The sequence below is a fragment of the Gymnoscopelus braueri genome, assembly GCF_963280865.1.
Source record: "Gymnoscopelus braueri genome assembly, chromosome: 8".
Lineage (NCBI taxonomy): Eukaryota > Metazoa > Chordata > Actinopteri > Myctophiformes > Myctophidae > Gymnoscopelus > Gymnoscopelus braueri.
Window position 1 is genome coordinate 7,898,277 of NC_137609.1, and position 21,930 is coordinate 7,920,206.

Genomic DNA, 21,930 nt, shown 5'->3' on the forward strand with positions numbered 1-21,930 from the left:
TGGAAGCAGAGTCGTAGCAGCAGGGGGTCCTACAGTCGGAGAGCAGTGACGATGACAGTAACAGTAGTACTATAGATGGAACTGTAGGGGGCGGTGGCAGGGGGGGCGGGGCGATACGTAGAAGTAGCGTCTTTGCAGAAGTAGTAGCATTAGTAGTCAAAAAATGTGCGACTTTTGAGCTATAGCGGGTCGATCGACTCGACCCCCCTGTTTTACCCCCTTCTCCCCCCCTACTGGCCACGCTTGGTGGTGTAGTCCGTGACGGTGGCGGCGGCAGAGTCGGCGGCGATATTGGCGACGTTAGCGGCTCCGTCCGCCGTTCTGCAGCGGCTGCGCTTGTAGAGGCGGTAGCCCTTGCGGCAGAGCAGCACGAACCAGTAGACCTGCGGCGCCAGGATGCAGGAGTTGCCCAGGTTGGCAACCAGCGGGATGTGGAAGGGCACGGCGTAGAGCGGGATGCCGTAGTGGCGGCCGTACACCCAGTACATGTAGGGGAAGAGGGCGATGCGGCACATGAAGAAGGTGAGCAGCACCATGCCGCCGTTCGCCTTGTGCGCCCAGCACTCCTGCAGGTTCAGCTGCATGGTGGGGACCAAAGAGACAAAAACATAGTGTGTCAGTATAGCTGCATGGTGAGGACCAAAGAGACAAAAACTTAGTGTGTCAGTATAGCTGCATGGTGAGGACCAAAGAGACAAAAACATAGTGTGTCAGTATAGCTGCATGGTGGGGACCAAAGAGACAAAAACATAGTGTGTCAGTATAGCTGCATGGTGAGGACCAAATAGACAAAAACATAGTGTGTCAGTATAGCTGCATGGTGAGGACCAAAGAGACAAAAACATAATCTGTCAGTACGGCTGCATGGTGGGGACCAAGAGACAAACATAATGTGTCAGTACGGCTGCATGGTGGGGATCAAGAGACAAACATAATGTGTCAGTATGGCTGCATGGTGGGGATCAAGAGACAAACATAATGTGTCAGTACGGCTGCATGGTGGGGATCAAGAGACAAACATAATGTGTCAGTACAGCTGCATGGTGGGGATCAAGAGACAAACAATGTGTCAGTATAGCTGCATGGTGGGGACCAAGAGACAAACAATGTGTCAGTACAGCTGCATGGTGGGGACCAAGACACAAAGGATAATGTGTCAGTAGAGAGGGGCTGAAACTAGACATTATAGAGCACCGAAGTCTGACGTAATTTACCCATCCTACCTGGCCTACCTTCCCCCCCCCATTCTGAATTCCCATAGACGTGTTTAATATTGCATCATAATAAGAACTGTGTTGCAAAAATAAACAAATGAGCCCGGCGGGGCTTGACTCATATGGATATGAAGCAAAAACTGATGGCGAGAAAACGCTAACGTTACCGCCGCCGAATTAATGTCATTTTCGCCAGAAACAGACTGTATCAGATATCAGTAACTGACTATCATAAACGATACAGAGCCACCTCCCTGACAATAGCACCGGGACAATTTTGTTTATTTTTGGACCACAATGAGACGATTCTAAGATGACCCAATGTTATTCTCCATAGAGAAATTACTTCTGTGACCCAGGGGACGAACGAATGAAGTCAGGACTTCGGTACTCTATTGACCACTCATGGGCCTTTCGCACCAAGCACAATAACTAGAACGAAATGTGTCATTATAAAAAAATCGTTCTAACTGAAGTGGATGACAATGATATTGGCGAACAACTTGAATTACTTTCAGAACGATTTAATGAACGATAGAAACATTGAAAGCCAATCTAAATCCATCAGAAGGAATCTGGGAGGAAATCGGTCCCATTTTCTTTTTCCTCTTTCAATGAATCCATGTGGTTAATTTTAATTTTAGAATTGCAATAAAACAAGGCGACAAATTAAAAAATGATGATGCTCATCACAACCCAAACTATAAAATGCCACATTTAATTTACCTGTATTTTTTCCTGATTCAACTACACAGCAAAGTCTTGAGTGTTCATTCAACTCAGTATATTTAACTTACAGTATATTACAACCAGAATTGTACTGTGAATGCGAATCATTTTTATGTTAAAATTGCAGAAAAAACAAGGCAATAAAGAAAATGAATGATGCTCGTCACAAGTTATCAGAACCCAAACCACAATCTTGAAATTGCTTTTTTGTTTGATTCGGTCAAAAATATAACATTTAATGTTTATAATATGAAACTGAGAAAACAGCCAGCACACAGTCCCACAGTAAATGTCCCTTTCACATGATTTTATGTACCTCTCCATGGACAGAGCAACGGACACGTTTCAACCTAACAGGTCATCATCACAATGCTGAGTTGAAACGCGTCCGTTGCTCTGTCCGTGGAGAGGTAAATAAAATCATGTCAAAGGGACATGTACTGTGTGCTGGCTGTTTTCTCAGATAAAACCATGTGAAAAGGACATTTACTGTGTGCTGGCTGTTTTCTCAGATAAAACCATGTGAAAAGGACATTTACTTTGTGCTGGCTGTTTTCTCAGATAAAACCATGTGAAAAGGACATTTACTTTGTGCTGGCTGTTTTCTCAGATAAAACCATGTGAAAAGGACATTTACTGCGTGTGTGTGCTGGCTGTTTTCTCAGTTTCACGATATTGTTGAGCGGTGCACCTTGAAACTCTTGTCTAATTTTAAGTGTTGCGGGCATTCTGCTTTGCAGCGCTTTCTCTCATAATATGAAACAAAGACAAGCGTTCATATTCATTCATATTAGGCAAGCTTTTGCCCTTTTTTATTTACTCCCACACAGTTATTATGCCAATTAGCCCTCCCCCACGGGGAGAACGCAACACCTCCGTCCAACTCCTCCCGTTCAACACCCCTTCAGTACGTAGGAGTACTTGCAGCGACAAAGATCGCCCTCCCTGCCCGGTTTCCCTCCCCCTGTAGATGCCAGGCCAAACCAAATAGACCACAGCGGATTTGAAGTTGAACTCCTAGACCAGGGGTGATGCAACTTTGATGATGGAGAGGGCCACTATATTTCCACACTCACTCCAGAGGGCCACATTGCATATACTGTCGGGCAGACGCCTCTTATATCCGTATTTTAACTTTTTTCGTAAATTAATGCTGTACGCCATTCTATGTCACACAAAAGTAGCAAAAATTGCCGAACTACAAGCTCAAAACGTCGCAGTGCGACTCGTTTTGAGCTTGTAAGATTTGCTATTTTTTTATTGGAATCCTGAAAAGTAACATTTTTATTTAATTTCAAATGCATTTAGTTATACTTATGTTAACTTTATGAACTTAAATACAAATACATTGGACATAAAAAAGACAATAGAATTTGTGTCATTAAGCTACTAATATAGACTGAAGTAATTAAAGCAGGTCATGATTGCATGTTTATAATTGTGACAGCTGAAATCAATAATATATCAGTATTCCGATATTAACCTGCGGGCCACATTAAGTGAAGGTGGGGGCCGCATGTGGCCCCCGGGCTGCCAGTTGCCCATGTATGCCCTAGACTCTGCGGTGGTAGGAAGGTACTTTACCCCTCACCACCTGAGCGCCCTAGATTATTCAATTACTAAAGTTTCACTTGATTAATTTTCATTGATTTTCTTTTTCTTCTTCTATAAAGTACTTTACCCCCTGTAAATAAGTGCACACAGTGAGTACATGTTGTGCTCTGTATTGTTCTGTTATTAGTTTATTTTATCTCACGTAGCTATAGCTCCACTGGGCCTAAATCCCCCCTGAGGGATTGATACAAAATATATTTGTGCCTAATTGGTTTTAATACCACTTTACAAGAGCAACGGGTGAGTTTTACAGCTTTCATTTGACTTTTCATCTCAACACCCCTGCCAGCAAAACGATCGATGGAAATTAGCATGGGTGGCATGAGAGCGGCGGACGTTCCTCACTGATGTGGATGCTTTGGAGCTGTGTCAGTGCTGATCTGGTCCAAAGGAAGGAGTACTGGAGTACAATTTTGTGGTACTTTTACTTTGCTTGAGTATTTTGTTGCTGTAGGGCAGAAACCTCCATAATCTCCATATTTTAACTTTGTGTTTTATCGTAAATTTACCTCCCTACTTGATCATACTAGAGCGTCACACAAAAGCATACAAAATTGCAGATCTACAAGTTCGAAACGCGGCGCGAAGCAACACATTTTGAGCTTCTGCTATTTGGTATCCGCTATTTTTTTATTTGATTCCTGAAAAATAACAGTTTTGGATGAGGTTTCCACCCAACAGAGACAACTTCCATTTTCAATACTTGTACTCCACAACTTCTCAGAGGCAAATATGGTACTTTTTACTCCAGTACAATTATTTGATAGCTTTAGTCACAAAGTTACAATTTAGATTATCATTACAAAGCATACTGTACATTTAACACAATGAATTTTATACTTCGGCCATTCGAAAATAGCCGATCTACAAGCTCACGACGTGTCACGATGCAACGCGTTGTAAGCTTATAGAGCGGCTATTTTTGAAAGATTGAGATTTATTTTTTTAACGTTTGAAAAATATTGAAATGGAAAATTCTGCATAACGAGTACTTAATGCCTTTGGAACTTTAAGTATGCCAATTACTTCTGTACATTTTACTCAAGTACAATTTTGAATACAGGACTTTTACTTGTAACACAGTATTTCCACATTGTGGTATTGCTACTTAAAAGCGGCAATATGAAACTTTCTTTTAATGAATAAAATGTAATTTTGTCCAATCTGCATGGTAGAGTATGTTAGTACGATATAACTTATAGGGAACCCCTATTTGTAACTATACCTTTCAGGACGGGAATCCATTTTGGGGTTCTTGTTGCTATGTACAGTATATAGCAACATACATTTGTTTCTAATTTTTGAATAAATATTTGAAGTTTTTCAGAAAACTTAGGTCAGGATTTAGAAGGCGTTTTTAGAATCGGCCTCAGGTCTAAATGGGTTAAACAATTGGGTCTCCCTGCTCTCAGAAGGAGCGAGTGCATTCTCCGGCAGCGGCAGCAGCCGCGGAACTGCCGCGGAACTGCCGGTGGAGGAGCGGCAGCTGCCGGCAGTGACTGCCGGCGGTGGAGCGGCAGCTGCCGGCGGAGCAGCGGAACTGCCGCGGAACTGCCGGTGGAGGAGCGGCAGTCGCGGAACTGCCGGTGGAGGAGCGGCAGTCAACTTCTTTTTTCCGCCGATAAAGTATAGTTTTGGACCATGACGGAGGCGCGCCGACTCAGCAGACCTTGAGGCCAAGGAGTCGCGCCCGAGCGCCTCCAGGCGCGAGTGCCCGCGACGACCGGCCGATGGTCTGCTAGTCGACTAAGCGCCGTCCGAGTTATGTACCGATAGGCACAGAATCGTAAATAATATTGGTGGGGACTGCGTTACACAAACGCAGCACACTCCCAAAGCTGGCGCCGCCGGAAGCTCCGCGGCAGCAGCCGCTGCCGGAAAATGCACTCGCTGTCCCTCCCTGCTCTTCTATTGAGACATTTAGATTGTGTCCAATGACACATGTCTCACCATACATTTTGACCTGATGTTCAAGATTCAATTTATCCCCTGATCAAGCAGGCAGGCTCTATTAGCTCAATGGTTAATGGTCATTTCAGCACTTGCGCAGGAAACCGGGTTCAAATCCGGGGTAGAAGAGGAAAGTTACAAAGTGCTACTTTAAGTAAAGAGAAAATGGGAGTACTTCTTCCACTACTGGCTGTGTCAGTGCTGATCTGGCCCAAAGCAAGGCAGGGAGGCTGGAATTAACGCTCCTCTTTGGCTCTCTGCTGAAGGCAGATGTCAGCAAAGCGTTGCCACGCTCATACATCACCATTGCTTTACAGTGAAAATGTCTCTCCTCCGCTTACATCTCATTAGAAAGCCATCGATCTCATTTCACAGAGTATTATGATATAATGAGCACTAGGGCTGCAACTCTTGAACTACTAACTTGAAACGATTATATTATTAAAAATGTTCGTTTTAAATATATATTCAGAGATACCGGTATGCACACATTTTCAAGATTTTTCTAAAATAGCAGATATACAAGCTCATCGCACGGCACCAACATAGCCAAAGCTAAGTGGTTAAAACGATTGTGACGCTATGTTAACTCATTTCGCTGGGGACTCCCTGGTACTCCCAAGGACCACTGGTGGTCCCCGGACCACTGGTTGAAAACCACTGATCTAAACATAATCATTGTTTAGTTAACACCATTGAACGTCTTCCATCCTAGGTTCAAGCGCTTCTGTAAAAACTAAACTATTCAGTTGCTTGACACTACAGCTTTACGCACAAGCAGGGGAAGTCCATTATTAAACATAATGGAGGATTTATTTTACTTGGCGTTCAGGTCTGAAAACCGAGAATTAAAAGCGGTCTCCAAATATGGGCATGTTACGCCTGTGACGTAAGACAAACAAGGTCACCTTTTGGGACATTTCGCAACCATTAACATTGTAACGCGAAATGCCAAATTTCATACAGGAAGGATGTGTTCCCAATTATTATGATTTATTTCTAGGCTTGAGTAGGTGTGATATCTGGTCAGGTTACTACTTGGCCTCTCACCTAGAACACATGCTCATTATGCTAGGGTGGGATGGCTCAGGGTAGGAGACAGAGTAAACAACTTGTATTGGGCCTGGCCTTCAAAATTCTCAATAAAACAGGGATGCCCTTACACCCAACAGGCTACTTCAACAACATGAAAGACACACAAAGGCACAACACCAGAGGGAGCTCCACCGATATCACTCAATCCAGTTTCAGCATAAACATGGAGACAAATTCATTCTACTGCTATGCCACCAAAATGTGGAATGCCCTCCCAACAAACATCAAAAAGTGTAACTCCTTACGCTCCTTCAAAATCACCATAAAAGAGCACCTGTCTGCAATTTGTAACTAGCCCTAGAAAAATCTCCTAAGTTTAACCACAGAAAAGATTTTGGAGGGTCGGTAGTATGGACCGCACTTTAATCAGACTTCACTTGAAACGATTATGAAAAAAATATCAAATTTATTTTGATAAAATAACCGAAAGATTATTGACATTTTTGGGAGGAATTTCCTCAAATAGGGAGGAATATGAAGTCAATTATAAAAAGAATTACAAAATATATATATATCCCAAAAAAATCCCCGCATCGATATAAAAAATAAAATAAAAAATATAAAATCCCCCAAAATATGTTGGTTATGTTGGTTAATTGAAAAAAGTAATCAATAGAATAATCGAGAAGAAGACAATCGATGGTTGCAGCCCTAATGAGCACAGTAGGGTGGACGAGCGAGCAGAGGTAAAGGGCAGAGAGAGAGAGAGAGAGAGAGAGAGAGATAGTAGCTGGGAGCCAGAGCTCTACTGACTGTTTTGTGTGTTAAATATTCATGGTGCAGTGACATGCTGCTCACCAAATGAAAAAGGACATCCTAAGGTTTCTGGGGATTCAAGGTATTGCAAAGAACCCACAAGGAATTGTAGAGAGGAACAACAAAAATAATGTGGCTATTTCTGACCAGCAGTGGTGTAACTAAGTACATTTACTCAGGTACATGGTTTTTTAATACTTTCTACTTCCACTCCCTTACATCTTGGAGGCAAATATTGTACTTTTTTACTCCACTACAATTATTTGACCGCTTTATTTACTATACATTGCAGATTTAGGTTATTAATACAAAACGTACATTAACCACTTAAGCCAGCACTATTTTATACTTTGGCTATTCAAAAACAGCCAATAATAAAAAAAAAGGTTTGACAAATTCTGAAACAAGTTAGTACTTTTACTTTGGTAGTGTAAGCTTATTTTAATGCCAATACTTTTGTACTTTTACTCGAGTACATTTTTAAAGACAGTCATTTGATTTGTGGTATTGATACTTTTACTTTAAAACATCCAAGTACTTCTTCTCCCACTAGGTATTGCATAGATAGAACCCAAAAAGAATTGTAAAGGGGAACAACAACAGCAACAACAAAAATAAATATGGATATTGCTGGGCAATTTTGATGTTCTGTCGGGAAGGCTTAATCTCAATGCTAGATGGAGCTGCCACAGGGACGCTGTGTGTTTGTAAGGAATTGGATTATATGCGTGCACATACACACGGTATCCACGGAGTAGGAAATAAAATGATGTAGTGGGGCTGGGTTATTGAAACAACTGGCCTATTTTATCTGTGCGAATGGGTTGAAGTGTCATGGGAGAAATGTCATCTTAAAGCATAGGCATGGAAAAAGGCTTATTTCCATCTCGACAATGATCCTTGTGTATTACTGTTATATATCGTCTCTGTCGGGTAGAAACCTCATATGTCCAAAACTGTTACTTTTAAGGATAAAAAAAAAAAAAAAAGCAAAAGTAGCAGATCTACAAGCGCAAAACGAGTTGCTACGCGCCGTGTTGCGAGCTTGCATATCTGCTACTTTTGTGTGACGCTGTAGTATGATCAAGTACGGCGTTAATTTACGAAAAATACACAAAAAGTTGGAGATAGGGGGTTTCTGCCCGACAGCAACGTTCGATATCCTGAGAGATGGTGTTCCAGACTCTAAAAAGCTTGTCATACTGTGACCGTGGTTAGGTTGTAAGATCTGTTCTCTACTTGGCAACCGACAGTGTCACACGACAGCATATAAATTAGACTTAATAGCTCATTAAGAAATACTGGCTTCAGCATTTGTCACCTACATGCGTGCGCCGGACGTCGGGACAATGAAAGAACTAATTTGAAAGCCTGCACAGTGCACACGATTGGATAAGACGCATTCCATTAATAAAGACACTCTCTAGCCGTGAATCAAGCTGTGCCATTTCACAAGCATAATCTTTTATCTTTTTTTTTAAAGTTATGCTGTTGGGTTTGTAGACGCCTGCTAGGTCTACATCCAGACTGTGGTCCGCTAACTGAATATCAGTGGTGTAAAGTAACTAAGTACATTTACTCAAGTACTGTACTTAAGTACAATTTTGAGGTACTTTTACTTTACCGGAGTATTTCCAATTGTCTATACTTTTACTATATTGTACTTTTACTCCACTTCAATTATTTGAACACTTTAGTTACTAGTTACTTTGCAGATGTAAATATATTACATTATAAAACATACATTAAAGTAATACTAGGTAACGTTTTCAACAAAACTAAAGTTAAATTGTATATCTTTTGTGAGTGGCAAAAGTTTCACAACACCCACTCCATGAATTTCACCCCCGGAAGCCTTTTATTTATATATTTTCTATTGAACGCTGTCGGGGGGGACTTTCCCGGGAAAATGACGTCATCTGGCCGGAAAACGGAGGCGGAAATGCACTGGTTTCCTGTTTGGCCAGGAACTACCGCAACGGTTTCCTGTTTGGCCAGGAACTACCGCGCTAATAACAAAAAGGAACCTCACGCTGATTTTAAGAGAATGTAGGATTGGAAGATCGAAAAAGAACAGAAAAAGAAAGCACAGCTCATGGTAACTAATGCTCCACTGGCTAAGAGAAACGATCCGCAGATAGTATAAAACAATTAAAAGAACGCTTTTTGAAACGCTTCTGGCTTCCGGTGAAAACAAATGGAATTCTGGGTAATTGAGGACTACGGAAATTGTATGCAGTGACGGTAGTGACCAGCAGAGGTTGCTAAAAATCGTTATTTGTGAATCTGCATTGTACAACTTTAAGCACTTTAGCCCTATTTCATACCGAGGCTATTATAGCCGATCTACAAGCTCACAACCGATCTACAAGCTACAAGATCTACAAGATCTACCGATCTACAAGCTTGTAGATCTGCTATTTTCAAATATTTTAGTACTTTTACTTTTGGTATTTTAAGTAAATTTTGATACCAATACTTTTGTACTTTTGTGTAACAGAGTACTTCTACATTGCAGTATTGATACTTTTAATTAGGTAAAACATCTGAGTACTTTTTCCACCACTGCTGAATATGGATGCTACAGTTGTGTAGAATAATCATTCTATTCTGTAGAATAATCATTCTACACAACAGGGATATTTTAAGTCCGAGACAGTTCATGGCCTCCCTTGAACCAAGGGTCCGAACCCTCCCCATTCCAATTATTTACAATTAAACCAGATTTATACAAAAATAGCCAATCTACAAGCTCAAAACACTTGTAGGTCTTCTATTTTTGGTGAGCGAAAGTGCTGTATGACGGAGCCTAAATTAGGCATTAGCCGACTATCTTTGTTAGACAGTCTTTTGCATACATATGCATAATATGTAAACAGAGAACTAAGGGTAACTAATGTGTATTTAAATGGGCTAAATGCCAAAACAGCGCTACGTGACATAATGTAATACATATATCTACTGAAATGCAGGAAGCTACAAGTCCAGCGTTCGGTCTAAAAATATTAATTATCATACGAAAGCAGATAACAATTAATGGCACTCATTTTGAGGCCCGTTTTATCTGCCTCCACGCTTGAAAGGCATAACGTTATCAGCGCTAACCACTTTGTGTGTGAGAGAGAGAGACAGAGACAGAGAGACAGAGACAGAGACAGAGAGAGATGGAAGTTCACTCTTCATTGGAGCAGAGGCATCTAATTTGAAGTGACTGCCACTCAGTCCCGGGCACCAGGCTAAAAACCTTGGTGTCATCATAGATTGTAAATTTTTCAATGCCCACGTCAGGAATGTGACTAAATCTTATTTGTGTCACTTAAGAAATATTGCCAGAGTGCATCTCAGAGAGAGAGAGAGAGAGACAGAGAGAGAGAGAGACAGAGACAGAGGAGTCAATTCTACCAAAGTCTATACTGTACTTTCAATTGATAATTCAGTAGGTTACTACGCCGCAATGAGTTGTACAGTTCTTACAACGGTACCTGTTTGGGTAGAAGATCATTTACAATTCTCTGTCTATAGGTATTCAAGGAGAACGTGCTGAGTTGGCAGAAGCGGACGTCACGCCCGCCCGTCACAGCCACTCGGTTTAGTGTCTCGCTCGGGCGGCTCCCCACGGGGGCTGGAGTCCGTGTCTGGCAGCTAGTGCACCTGCCTTTTGTTTTAAGATTTGATTTAAAGTGTTTTCAATGTATATAATGGTGTTTTGAAAGTCGAGGCTACATGGTCCACATTATGTGTAGGCCTGTTACATTTATTAATAATAGCCTTTTAAAAAATAGTGGAAATAGATCGGCTATTTCCACTTTTGTTTTTGTTTTAAGTATAAAGCTATTAAACATGTCAGTAATTTCTTTTTTAGGTTATTTAGCCTATAAAAGCCAAACAGAAGCGTAATTTGTATCCACATTATGCTCCAGTGTTCAACTACAAAAACACAATTAAATCGCAATTATTTGAGTGACAATTAATCATCATGTAAAATGTCATAATGGTGACAGTCCTGATTATGTGTCACGTGACACAGACTACTACCCTGAAAGCTGAAAAGTGACGCTAACATGGGTCCCCAATGCGTTGACCTGTGATACAAGGGTGTCCTGACCAAGCAAGTCACGTACAGATGAATGAGTACAAGAGTGCACCGTAAGTAAGTAGTAATTAAGCCTTGCCGAGCCATGTGGCCCATCCTGTTATAAATATTAAGCTATGATGACTTAAACTATAAAAGACTAAATATATTGACAATTTTGTCAACAAATAAAAACTAGACTAAAATGTTAAGGAGGGACTAGTGGAGAAGAGATCCAGTAGAACTAAGACATTTTATGTTTGGTTGCGCTCATGTGTTCTGAAAATAGCAGATCTACAGTACAAGCTCACAATGAGCTTGTAGATCGGCTATTTTCAGCATGCAACCAAGTGTAAAATCAGCTATTACGTGATGCCAACCTCCTTGACATCCCCACGACACAGAAACGAACCTGGGGTGACAGCAGGGCTTTCTCAGTTGCTTTCCCCCTCCCTTTGGAACTCACTCCCAGCTCACATCACCCTTCTTGCCCTTTAAAAACCCTAAAAATCACACCCAGTGTGAAGTGGGCGGTGTGGTCATCACAGTGGTCATCATAGTGATGGAAGCTCACTTCCCAAAAAAAAATAGATTTTTGGAAGTGCATAATCCTATTTATAGGTTATTAATGTCATCATGTGTCTCGCTAGCCAATCACAGTGCTGAATAGAGTGAGCCAATAGAGTCAGCCAATCACAGTACAGGAAAGTGGGCCAATCACAGTGCAGGAAACTAATACTAATGAGGTGTCCCAACCCCACTTATAGGGGCGGCTACACCGCCCAAAAAACCCACCTCTCTCTCGCATTCCCCACCTAATTCCAATACCCTCTCTTTTGCCTTTTAATATCAATGTTTTTGTTTGCTTTGTTTTTGCCAGACCCAAGGGGTCGGCCTACATGAGGCTTTGTCGGTCGGTCTGTCCCTCTTTTCCTCTGCACACACGTCATGCGAAGTCCGGCCATTCAGATTTCAACCACTAGGGGTCTGGCAGTACCAGGTCTCCTGGTTCCCTTGTTAACCCATTAAAGGAATAGTTTAGTAATAAAAAATGACTAATTTTCTATCAATTACACACCCCATGAAGCCTTGAATTCATGAAGATTTTTTTGTTTTGGGCGCATTCCTAAGCCAATAATTTGATGACCGTGTCTCTTTTGAGTCTACCGGATACATTAACCGTTAGGAGACGGTAATCAAATGATTGGCTCAGGAATGTGACTAAACAAATTTTTTTTCCATGAATTCAAGGCTTCATGGGGTGTGTAAATGATAGAAAATAAATATTTTTTTGGGTGAACTACTCCTTTAAGACTGGGGGAAGCATCTGTGTCATTTCAGATTTGCCATTATTTTATACTTAGGCTATTCAAAAATAGCAGATCTGCTATTTTTGAAAAATCATGAATATTTGTGCAAACCTTTGAGTATATATATTTTTTAAAGCAAACATTTGTAACTCAAATCTTTGCTTCTGGGGGGGTTCCTGGAACAAAATATCTTCAGATGGGGGTCCGCGGCCAAATCCATATAATTTTGGGGCTCCTTGACATGAAAAAGTTTGACAACCACTGATATATATAGCAACGTAAGTGTTTCAGAAAACTGTTAGGATTTTTAAGACATTTGTAGAATCGTATCGCAGGTCTAAATGGATTAATTAAGTTGTTTCTTTTGTTTCGTTTTTGTAAAGCAACTTTGAGTGTTGAGAAAAGCGCTTATAAATTGGATGTATTATTATTATTATTACCACCACAGGCCCTTTTTATGCTCGATTATTGCAACACGTTAAATGAGCACACACAGTGTCTGCTCTGTTGAGACGGACACTTTTCACAGCAGGCGTTCTGGCAGGCACAGCTAGGTATAGACGCAACAGAAGGTAATACAATCAACTCTGGGTCCGTTTCATTTAGATGTTTCTGTGTAACATAATGGAGTTAACTGTACAGGCTTGTCCACGCCGATACAACTAAACCGAAACAGACCCAGAATTAAGGTTATTCTCTTCAGCTGCATTTATATGGGCAAAATATCCCAAATGTCTGCTGTGAAGAGGAGCTATTCGGCCTTCGGGCAGAGAAGCAGCTTGTTGAAAAAGTTAAATGAGATAATACACAAATAACACCCTCTAGTCTACAAACAAGAAGATCATAGGCTCAATGCTAGGTATATGTGCAAAACAATAATACAAGTGATGTTCAGAGTGTGAACAGAGTCTAAAACAAGGGTTGACACTTACTTCCCATTCTAAGACACAGCTGACGATTCATCTGGCTTAATTTCACACCTTACTTTTTCTTCGTGACTGTTTTCATTATCATTAACCATCTATAATTATTGGTGACAACAGGGTCTGACAGAATATGCCGCAACACAGGTGAACAGGAAATCACACAAATCAAGGTAATGATTTGTTTTTGTTTTTCATAAAAGGTTTTTTCTTTTCTCTTTTCATATTACACAAGTTTAAATACTGAATGAATCGACTCAAAATAACAAACAGCGTTTTTAGAAAAAAACTAGTAACTGTTGTGAGTGAGATAACACAGATTTGTTCGATTGTGCCTTTTCTCTGCCTCTTGAGTTGATGTTTAACAACCTTCAAATAAGTATATCTTTCAGATTTCAGCGTATGACACATCATTTGAAAGCTTACAATCTGCACGTTCATAATCCATAACATCTGTAGTGTTTCTGATCTCATCGTTGTCTTTTCTTTGCAAATGTCTTCACGCGCACGTGTGTGTGTGTGTGTGTGGCGAGCTATGTTAGTGCACTCTGGTTGTGTACCGGAAGTTGAGAGCTGGGTAAGTCCCGGGAAAGACGCACTGTGATTGGCCAGTAGTCACTTTGAGTGGCAGTTGGGGCAAACGCAGTCCCCACCAACATCATTTACGATTCTGTGCCTATCGGTACATAACTCGGAAAAAAAACTATACTTTATCGGCGAAAAAAAGTTTGAACAAGTTTTGTCCCAAGCGGGAGTCGAACCCAGACTCCCAGTGTTAGTGGATTGGGAGTCAAATAATTAGCGAGGTGCTGTGATTGAGTATTCGGGCTGTATTAGAATGTGACGTCTTAACTCTTCTATTGTAGAAGAAAGAAGTCCCCGCCCGCACCCCCGCCCCCGCCCCCGCCCAAAAGGGGGAGCCTCCCCAAACGCCGTGCACTTACATATATCGTGCATGTGTGTGTGTGTGTGTGTGTGTGCGTCCGTGCGATCTCACCTGAATGAGCATCTTCCCCAGGGAGACGAAGGGAGTGCTGAGCTCCGTTAGAAACAAGCAGCCGATGAAGAAATCCCCCTGCTCCCTTCGGAAGAACTGGGGATGGAAAATAAAACAGAGGACACACGCAGAGTGAGTGACTGAGTGAACAAATAAACATATAAAGCACCAAAGTTTGACATGGAGGGTAAACAGAAACACCAGCCATTACAACAGAGCCATTACAACAGAGCGCATAGGGAACAATAGGTTACACAGGCCATAAAACATCTGAGACAAGCCAGCAACAGGGCTTTCAATAAAATGGTACAATGATATTGGGGCAGAGCGAGTGGCTTGTGCTTATATTTTCTGCACACAAAACAATCAAAGAGTAAATCAGACTTTACATGAGAGTCAATGTAAAAAGGACACAAAGAAAGGAAGGCGAGGAGGAAAGCTGAGTCAAATCGAACGTTCATTTATATCGGCACTTTCGTATAAACGGGCGCATTTTCAATGCAAACAAAGCACATACAAAAAGCGCGTACAAAGAACCTGAAAACGAGAGACGGAACGAGAAGAAAGGGAGCGAGGGAAGAGGGAGAAATTGAGTGACGTTCCGGGGTTGGTCCGCCAGCGATGAACAAGCAACCATTCAAATATTGACCACACACACACACACACACACATCCAGATAAGGTGAATCGATGAGCCTGATAAAGAAGAGTACTCCAGACAAAAGACAAGCTACTGTCTGGCAGGGCTACTTTGCTACGTGTGTGCCGGTGATAAATAAACCATGAGAGGGTGCAAGCGTGGCCCTGCCATCTGCACACGGAAGAATGACTTTAGACCGCAGAGTGGAACCCTACACCGTGCCTAACTAAGTACCTGACTACCCCCTGCGGTTTTAATTGTGTGTGTGTGTGTGTGTGTGTGTGTGTGTGTGTGTGTGTGTGTGTGTGTGTGTGTGTGTGTGTGTGTGTGTGTGTGTGTGTGTGTGTCTTTTAATAGTGAGTCTGCACTCTGCACAGTAAAATCCGGAGACGGGTCCGTCATTACTGTTTCAGGATAGCGCGTGATCGCTTTGGGGCGATTTTAAAAGTTTACTTCAGACGTTAAAAACGGAGGACTGAGAGGCTGTTTCACTCGAGTTCGTTATCAGTTATCAGTGTGTAACTTGCGTTTCCGTTTTGTTTTATGCGTTATGTCTCTGCTTGTTGATTCCATGGCCAGGGATCCCCTCGTAAAAGAGATAATAATCTCAATGGGACCCACTTGGTTAAATAATGGAGAAATAACCATAAAGAATAAAACATTAGCACTCCCGATTTTACTGTGTAGGTGTGGCCGACATCACCCCTGATTTCTTCGGCTGCTGCGGACACCGCGCTACTTCTTAAAAAAAACTAAAATCTGTCTTTTTTGGCATTGTCAAGCATCTGAATCCAAGCAAGGTGGGGGTGGCATAAACCTGGAGGGTGAGGAGAAACGGGCAGGGAGAAGAGGAGTAGGTCAGGACAGAAGGGATGACAGCAGCTGGAACTAAATAATGTAGGGTAAGGTGATCCCATATCCCCATTGTCAGCCACGGCACAGAAACAAAGGGCCTGGTTTCTCGTTGCACCTGGCCTGCTAACCTGGAATGCTAAATGCACCGACCGGACCATGTACATCACGCACTCTGTGTGCTCAAGTTAGGGCCAAACAATTAATCCAAAAATAATCACAAATTGATCTACTGCAACTTCCAAATCACCATAGAGGCTATAATTAATTGCATTAACCCATTCAATCCGGGGATGCATCTGAGTCATTTTAGATTTCTTTGGCTATTCAAAAATAGCAGATCTACAAGCTCATAGCGCGGCAGCTTGTAGATCTGCTACTTCTTTTTTCTTTTCGTGAAAATTTGTGCAAATCTTTGAATATATATATATTTCTAAAGCGAACATTTGTAACTCAAATCTTTGCTTCTGGGGGGTCCCTGGAACAAAATATTTTACAAATGTTCGCTTTAAAAATATATATATATATATTTGCTTGTAGATAGCTTGTAGATCTGCTATTTTGTAATAGCCAAAGAAATCTAAAATGACACAGATGCGTTCCCGGATTGAATGGGTTAAAGGGAGAGGGTTTCCAACATTGATATTCTGGTGTTTTATGTAATATTTGGTGCACCGTTGCTCAATTATTGCGTCAGAGTCCAACACTGCCCAGTGCTCGTCTGACCGCCAATTAGTCAATCATAAGCCGTCTCTCCGGGCTATGGGATTTATGGTAACAATGGTTCTTGATTTGATTCTCGCGTGGGTAACATTGTAGACACTGCTAAGCCTGCACGTACTCCAAAACCAAGTCTAACCTTTTTTTCGGTCTGCCATAATGCCTTCATCAAAATGAGGCTTTCTATAAAATAAATTGTTTAAAAAAAAAGAAGCTTTTTGACCCTTTTTCTCCCCGATGTAGTCGTTATGCCAATTGATTCCTCCCCAGAACACATGTGTGTGTATTGCCACTGCTGTACTTCTTCCACCACTGATTCCAGCAGCCATATAAAATACTGATTAATTAGTTTAATTGGAAGTCATTTCCGGGCATCGATCCTCTCCAGTAGATACTGCGTTTTATGCTTGAGTTGTCACTGGATGGAATGCAGTCTTACACAGTTTTCAAAGAGGAAGAATTCATTAAAGACCATGAATCAGCAAAAACGTACCGGTTGGCGAAGAGCGAGTTGACTCACTACTTCTTTGGCTTTTTGCTCTGACCCCGTATGAGTCCATTTTTACACTTCCAGGGTTAAAGGCCAAATTTGCAATTCGTGTTCATTTGGGATTCCAGGGGATGGCAATTGCCACCCATAGCTTTTGTATTAACCTCAAAATTCTGGTATTTCCTTCACCTGCCTGTTTTTTGCAGATTAATCCGTTTTTAGAGCACTTATAGACACTTCTGCAACCATAGGGCTAAACCTATGCGGTTTAAGTGGGTAAACAATTAATGAATGAATGTATAGCCTGAGTCCCTTGTGTCTTTTCTGTTTTTGGTCTTCATTAACCCATTAACACATTGACCGCCAGAGGTTAATCTCATAATGTACTCACCAGTGCCAACGTTTTATTGTTGTTTTTTGTTTTTTTCACGTCGCCATAGACCTCGTTAAAATCCTTAAGATTGAGCTGTGCACTGTTTGTATACATCGCGGAGATCTCCCTGCATCTACCAGTGAAAACCACGTGTCAAACGGAGCCGCCATGTTGTAGTTAGAACGGTTTATGTTAAACAGTGATCAGCGAGGAGAAAAACTACAATCGAAGAAAATGGCGTTTTAGTGTGCGCTTTAGAATGGAGGCCGACGGGATCGGCAAAACGTGATCCCGAATAATTCCGTTTCCGGTGGTGTTACAATGAAATGTGCCGTATAGAAAATTTTAAAAAGTTTGATTTTTTCGAAAAAAAAGGAAAAAGCACCACAGCCCGTAGGCTACGGCAGTGTCTATCAACCTTTTTTGTGCCAAGGCACACCTGGCATAGCCAAGAAATCCCAGGGCACACCTAGATATACGGTATATATAATTATATATATATATATATACGGTATATCTATATACACACACTAGGGGTGTGCCGATTTTCACATTTCACGAAACGATACGATACGATATTGGGCACACAACTTCGATACGATTTCGATACGATACGCACTTTTTTATCATGAAAATATATGGGGGAGAAAAAAAGCAAATGCAAACAAATATTTCTGTTTTTGCATTATTCAGACATGCAAACTTGTAGCTTTTCAGCTTCCACTAGCCGTTTTGAATCCAAATAGGGCAATAGTGTGACACCTGACCCGAAAAAAAACAGCATGTTGTCACCCTTTTCACCTCGGGCTGTTTGCATGCCTGATTATTATTATTGTTGTATTATTGTAAAAAAAAAAAAAAAATCTTTTTTTTTTTTTTTCTCAAAATGATTTTTTTTCAAACCTCCTTCAAACGGCGCGGCACACCTCAGCAGTAGCCCCGGCCCAAAATTGGGATGTTTTCCAGGGTTGATATACACTGGGCTACGGGATCGGCGCTTTACGGTTGGATTTATCGGCCCGTAGGCTACGGGCCTGGCGGTGGTAGTGTTAATGGAACAAAATATTTTCAGATGGGGGTCGGCGGCCAAATACTTACTCATACTACTCATTTTGGGTGGTCCTTGACATGAAAAAGTTTGAGAACCACTGATATCATAGCAACGTAAGTGTTTCAGAAAACGTAGGATTTAGAAGACATTTTGTAGAATCGGAACCTCAGGCCTTAATGGATTAAACATCTTGGGTGAAAATAGCCGATAGACGAGCTCACAACGGGTTGCAACGCAATGTTTGAAATCGGGCTTAAATGGTCACTTTTTTGCCGGTCCTAGTTTTGTATGGAATGACAGCTCTGCTGTACAGGTCAAACATTCAGCCTCAGAACACAGACTGACCATATAGTACAGCGTCATATAAGCAACACTGCTGCAGGTAGTAAAATGAACAATGAGCGTGTTAGATTTAGGTGTGCCGATGTGCAAGCATTGACAATATTGTTGATGGCTGTCTATACTTGCACATTAGCACACGTAACTCAGGCCCCTACATGCTCCAGTTTTAGCCATACATCCATCCACCCACTGCGGTGGGTGGGATGGCTACAAAATGACGTCACTGAGCAGCGGTGATAAGCAGTGAGGTGGTCACCTCAGCACACCCACCCCACCCCACCCCACCCCACCCCACCCCACCCCACCGGAACCAGAGGGAGGCGGGGCCGACCCTCAAGGGAGTATGATGGTGTCTTGTCATCAATAAGGAACTTTAGGTGGATAAGTGATAGGAAGTTGTGGTGGAAAAAGTACTAAAATGTTTTACGTAAGTAAAAGTAACAATACCCTATTGCAGAAATACTCTGTTACAAGTACGAGTTAGGTATTCGAAATTGACTAGGGTAAAAGTATTGGCATCAAAATGTACTTACTCATTATGCAGAAGGTCCCATTTCACAAGTTTTAACATCTATAAAAATCCTAGCAAGTATCTAGTAATCCTAGAAAGTAGCAGATCTACAAGCTCACAACACGTCGCAAAGCTAGTAGATCGGCTATTTTCAAATTGCCAAAGTATATATACAGGTATGAAGTGGTTTTGTAATAATAATCTTTTTTTTTTGTTTTTTGTCGCATTCATGAGCCAATAATTCGATGACCGACCGGGTGGCTGGTCAGTAGGAGACTCAATTTCCGCAGGTCATCAAATTATTGGCTCATGAATACGACAAAAACAAAAGAAATTCAAGGCTTCATTCAGGGGGTGTGTAATTGATAGAAGATAATTCTTTTTTTGGAGGCGAACTACTCTTTTCTGCATTAAAACAGGACAAATAATCATCACGTTCCGTAACAGGGAAATGCATGCCAGCATGTATAATGCAGGGTTTGATATCATCTGTCCGTGTGGGAATTTGAACATGTGCAGCGATAAAGTAAACAACCTTATCTGTGTGACTGACCGAGTGTTAGCATGGAACTCCATGCCAGAGCGGATGGATTATTACCATGCAGGAAGATTGAGTCTCTCTCCCAGCATGCATTAACCTGGGAGAGAGTATTATGTAGTCTGTCTCATTTTTAGATTTCTTTGGTCCAAAATGATATGACATTTTGCCCCCCAGAAGCAAAGATTTGAGTAAAAGTAAAAGATATATTTGCTTGAAAAAATATATATATTCAAAGATTTGCATGAATTTTCAAGATTTTTCAAAAATAGCAGATCTACAAGCTCATAGCGCGGCACTCAGTCGAGGATCCAGTCCGGGTTTTCTTCCTAATTAAAATAGCGAAATCAACAGGAAGTTAAGTGATATTTTTTGGTTAAAACAAAAAGTATTTTGTAAAAAGGTTAAAATACTATATTCTGATAGTAAGCATTGCTATAGAGTGTTTTTTCAGTAACAGATGTCTCCCTGTCTCTCCAGCTCTTTAATAAACAGAAAATAAATTTTTCGGTAGGTGTCAAAATCTCAGCCAATCAGGAGAAAGTACCAATTTGTAAGCTTAATTTGTATAGTGTTCCAGTTCAAATTTTGTCTGCTCATTTCTTAGTGTCATCACTTCCAATTTCACTTGTTTAATCTATATCCTGATTGAGTTCTCTGTCCTGGTTGGATAAAATTGGAAATGAAACTGAAACGAAAATGCATTTTCTGTTTAATAAAGAGGTGGAGAGACAAGGAGACTCCTAATACTGAACAAACACTCTATAGCAATGAGTACTATCAGAATATAGAGCTATTTAACACTTATTTTAACCAACGCAAATCACTTACCCTACCTTTAACATTTTTATAAAAAAAACTAACGGTACTGGGTTTGGTGATGTTCTATTGTCTGAATCAGCTTTGTTTACATACTAAGAGAGTGACTTTGAGAGCTGCTTTGCATGTAAGTCAATGAGGAGCATATTTCTAATCAATGGAGCAATTATTTTTTATTTCTTGTCCACCTTTGGAGTTACATCATGGCAAGGTAACTACACAACCCAAACCTTTACCAAAGTAGTCTTGCCCTTTAAACCCTATTTTATACTTCGGCAATAAAAAAAAATAGCAGATATATATATATTATTATTTTTTACGTTCCCATGAGTACTTTTGACCTTTTATAGTGTAATGTGATGCCAATATCTTTGTACCTTTTTTACTCAAGTAATTTTAATACACCTTTAACCCAGTGGTTTTCAAACTTTTTCATGTCAAGAACCCCCAAATTGACACTTATTAGCCCGCGGACCCCCATTTGAAAAGATATGCCAGGGACCCCCATAAGAGAAGATTTGCACGGCTCTAGCAGTGATTCTCAACCATTTTAATTTCCCCAGTTTGACATGCATTAGTCTACGGACCCCCATTTAATGGCATTTCTTTCTCTGGGACCCCAATTTATATTGTAAAATCAATGTTAATGTAACTCTGAGAGTGTAGAAATAAAACCAAATGGACCCGTTGGTTCCTAACTATCTATCATTTAGCTGGGGACCCCCTGGAACTCCCTCAAGGACCCCGACCCCTCTTTGAGAACCACTGCTTTAACTTGTATTTCTACATTGTGGTATTGCTACTTTTATGACTTTTTATTATTATAAAAAACAAAACATCTGAGTACTTCCTCCAGCCCTGCTTCTCACACCTCTCTCCCATCATGCATTAACTTATTGATTAGCCAGCCTCCGCTGGCTAATCAATAATTATAG

The 21,930-nt window shown here is 41.1% G+C and overlaps 1 protein-coding gene across 1 annotated transcript in view; it reads right to left on the reverse strand.

Annotated features, from left to right (window-relative positions):
- Positions 1–230: 230 nt before the first annotated feature.
- Positions 231–21,930, reverse strand: part of tlcd3a (TLC domain containing 3A) — a gene marked incomplete at its 3' end in the record, with an annotated part of 54,692 nt that continues 32,992 nt past the window's right edge. The window contains exons 4-5 of the mRNA XM_080435928.1: positions 14,661–14,756; positions 231–578 (exon numbers count right to left, since the gene is read on the reverse strand). Coding sequence (XP_080292054.1) covers positions 231–578; positions 14,661–14,756 — 444 coding nt within the window. The remainder of the gene's footprint in view (positions 579–14,660; positions 14,757–21,930) is intronic.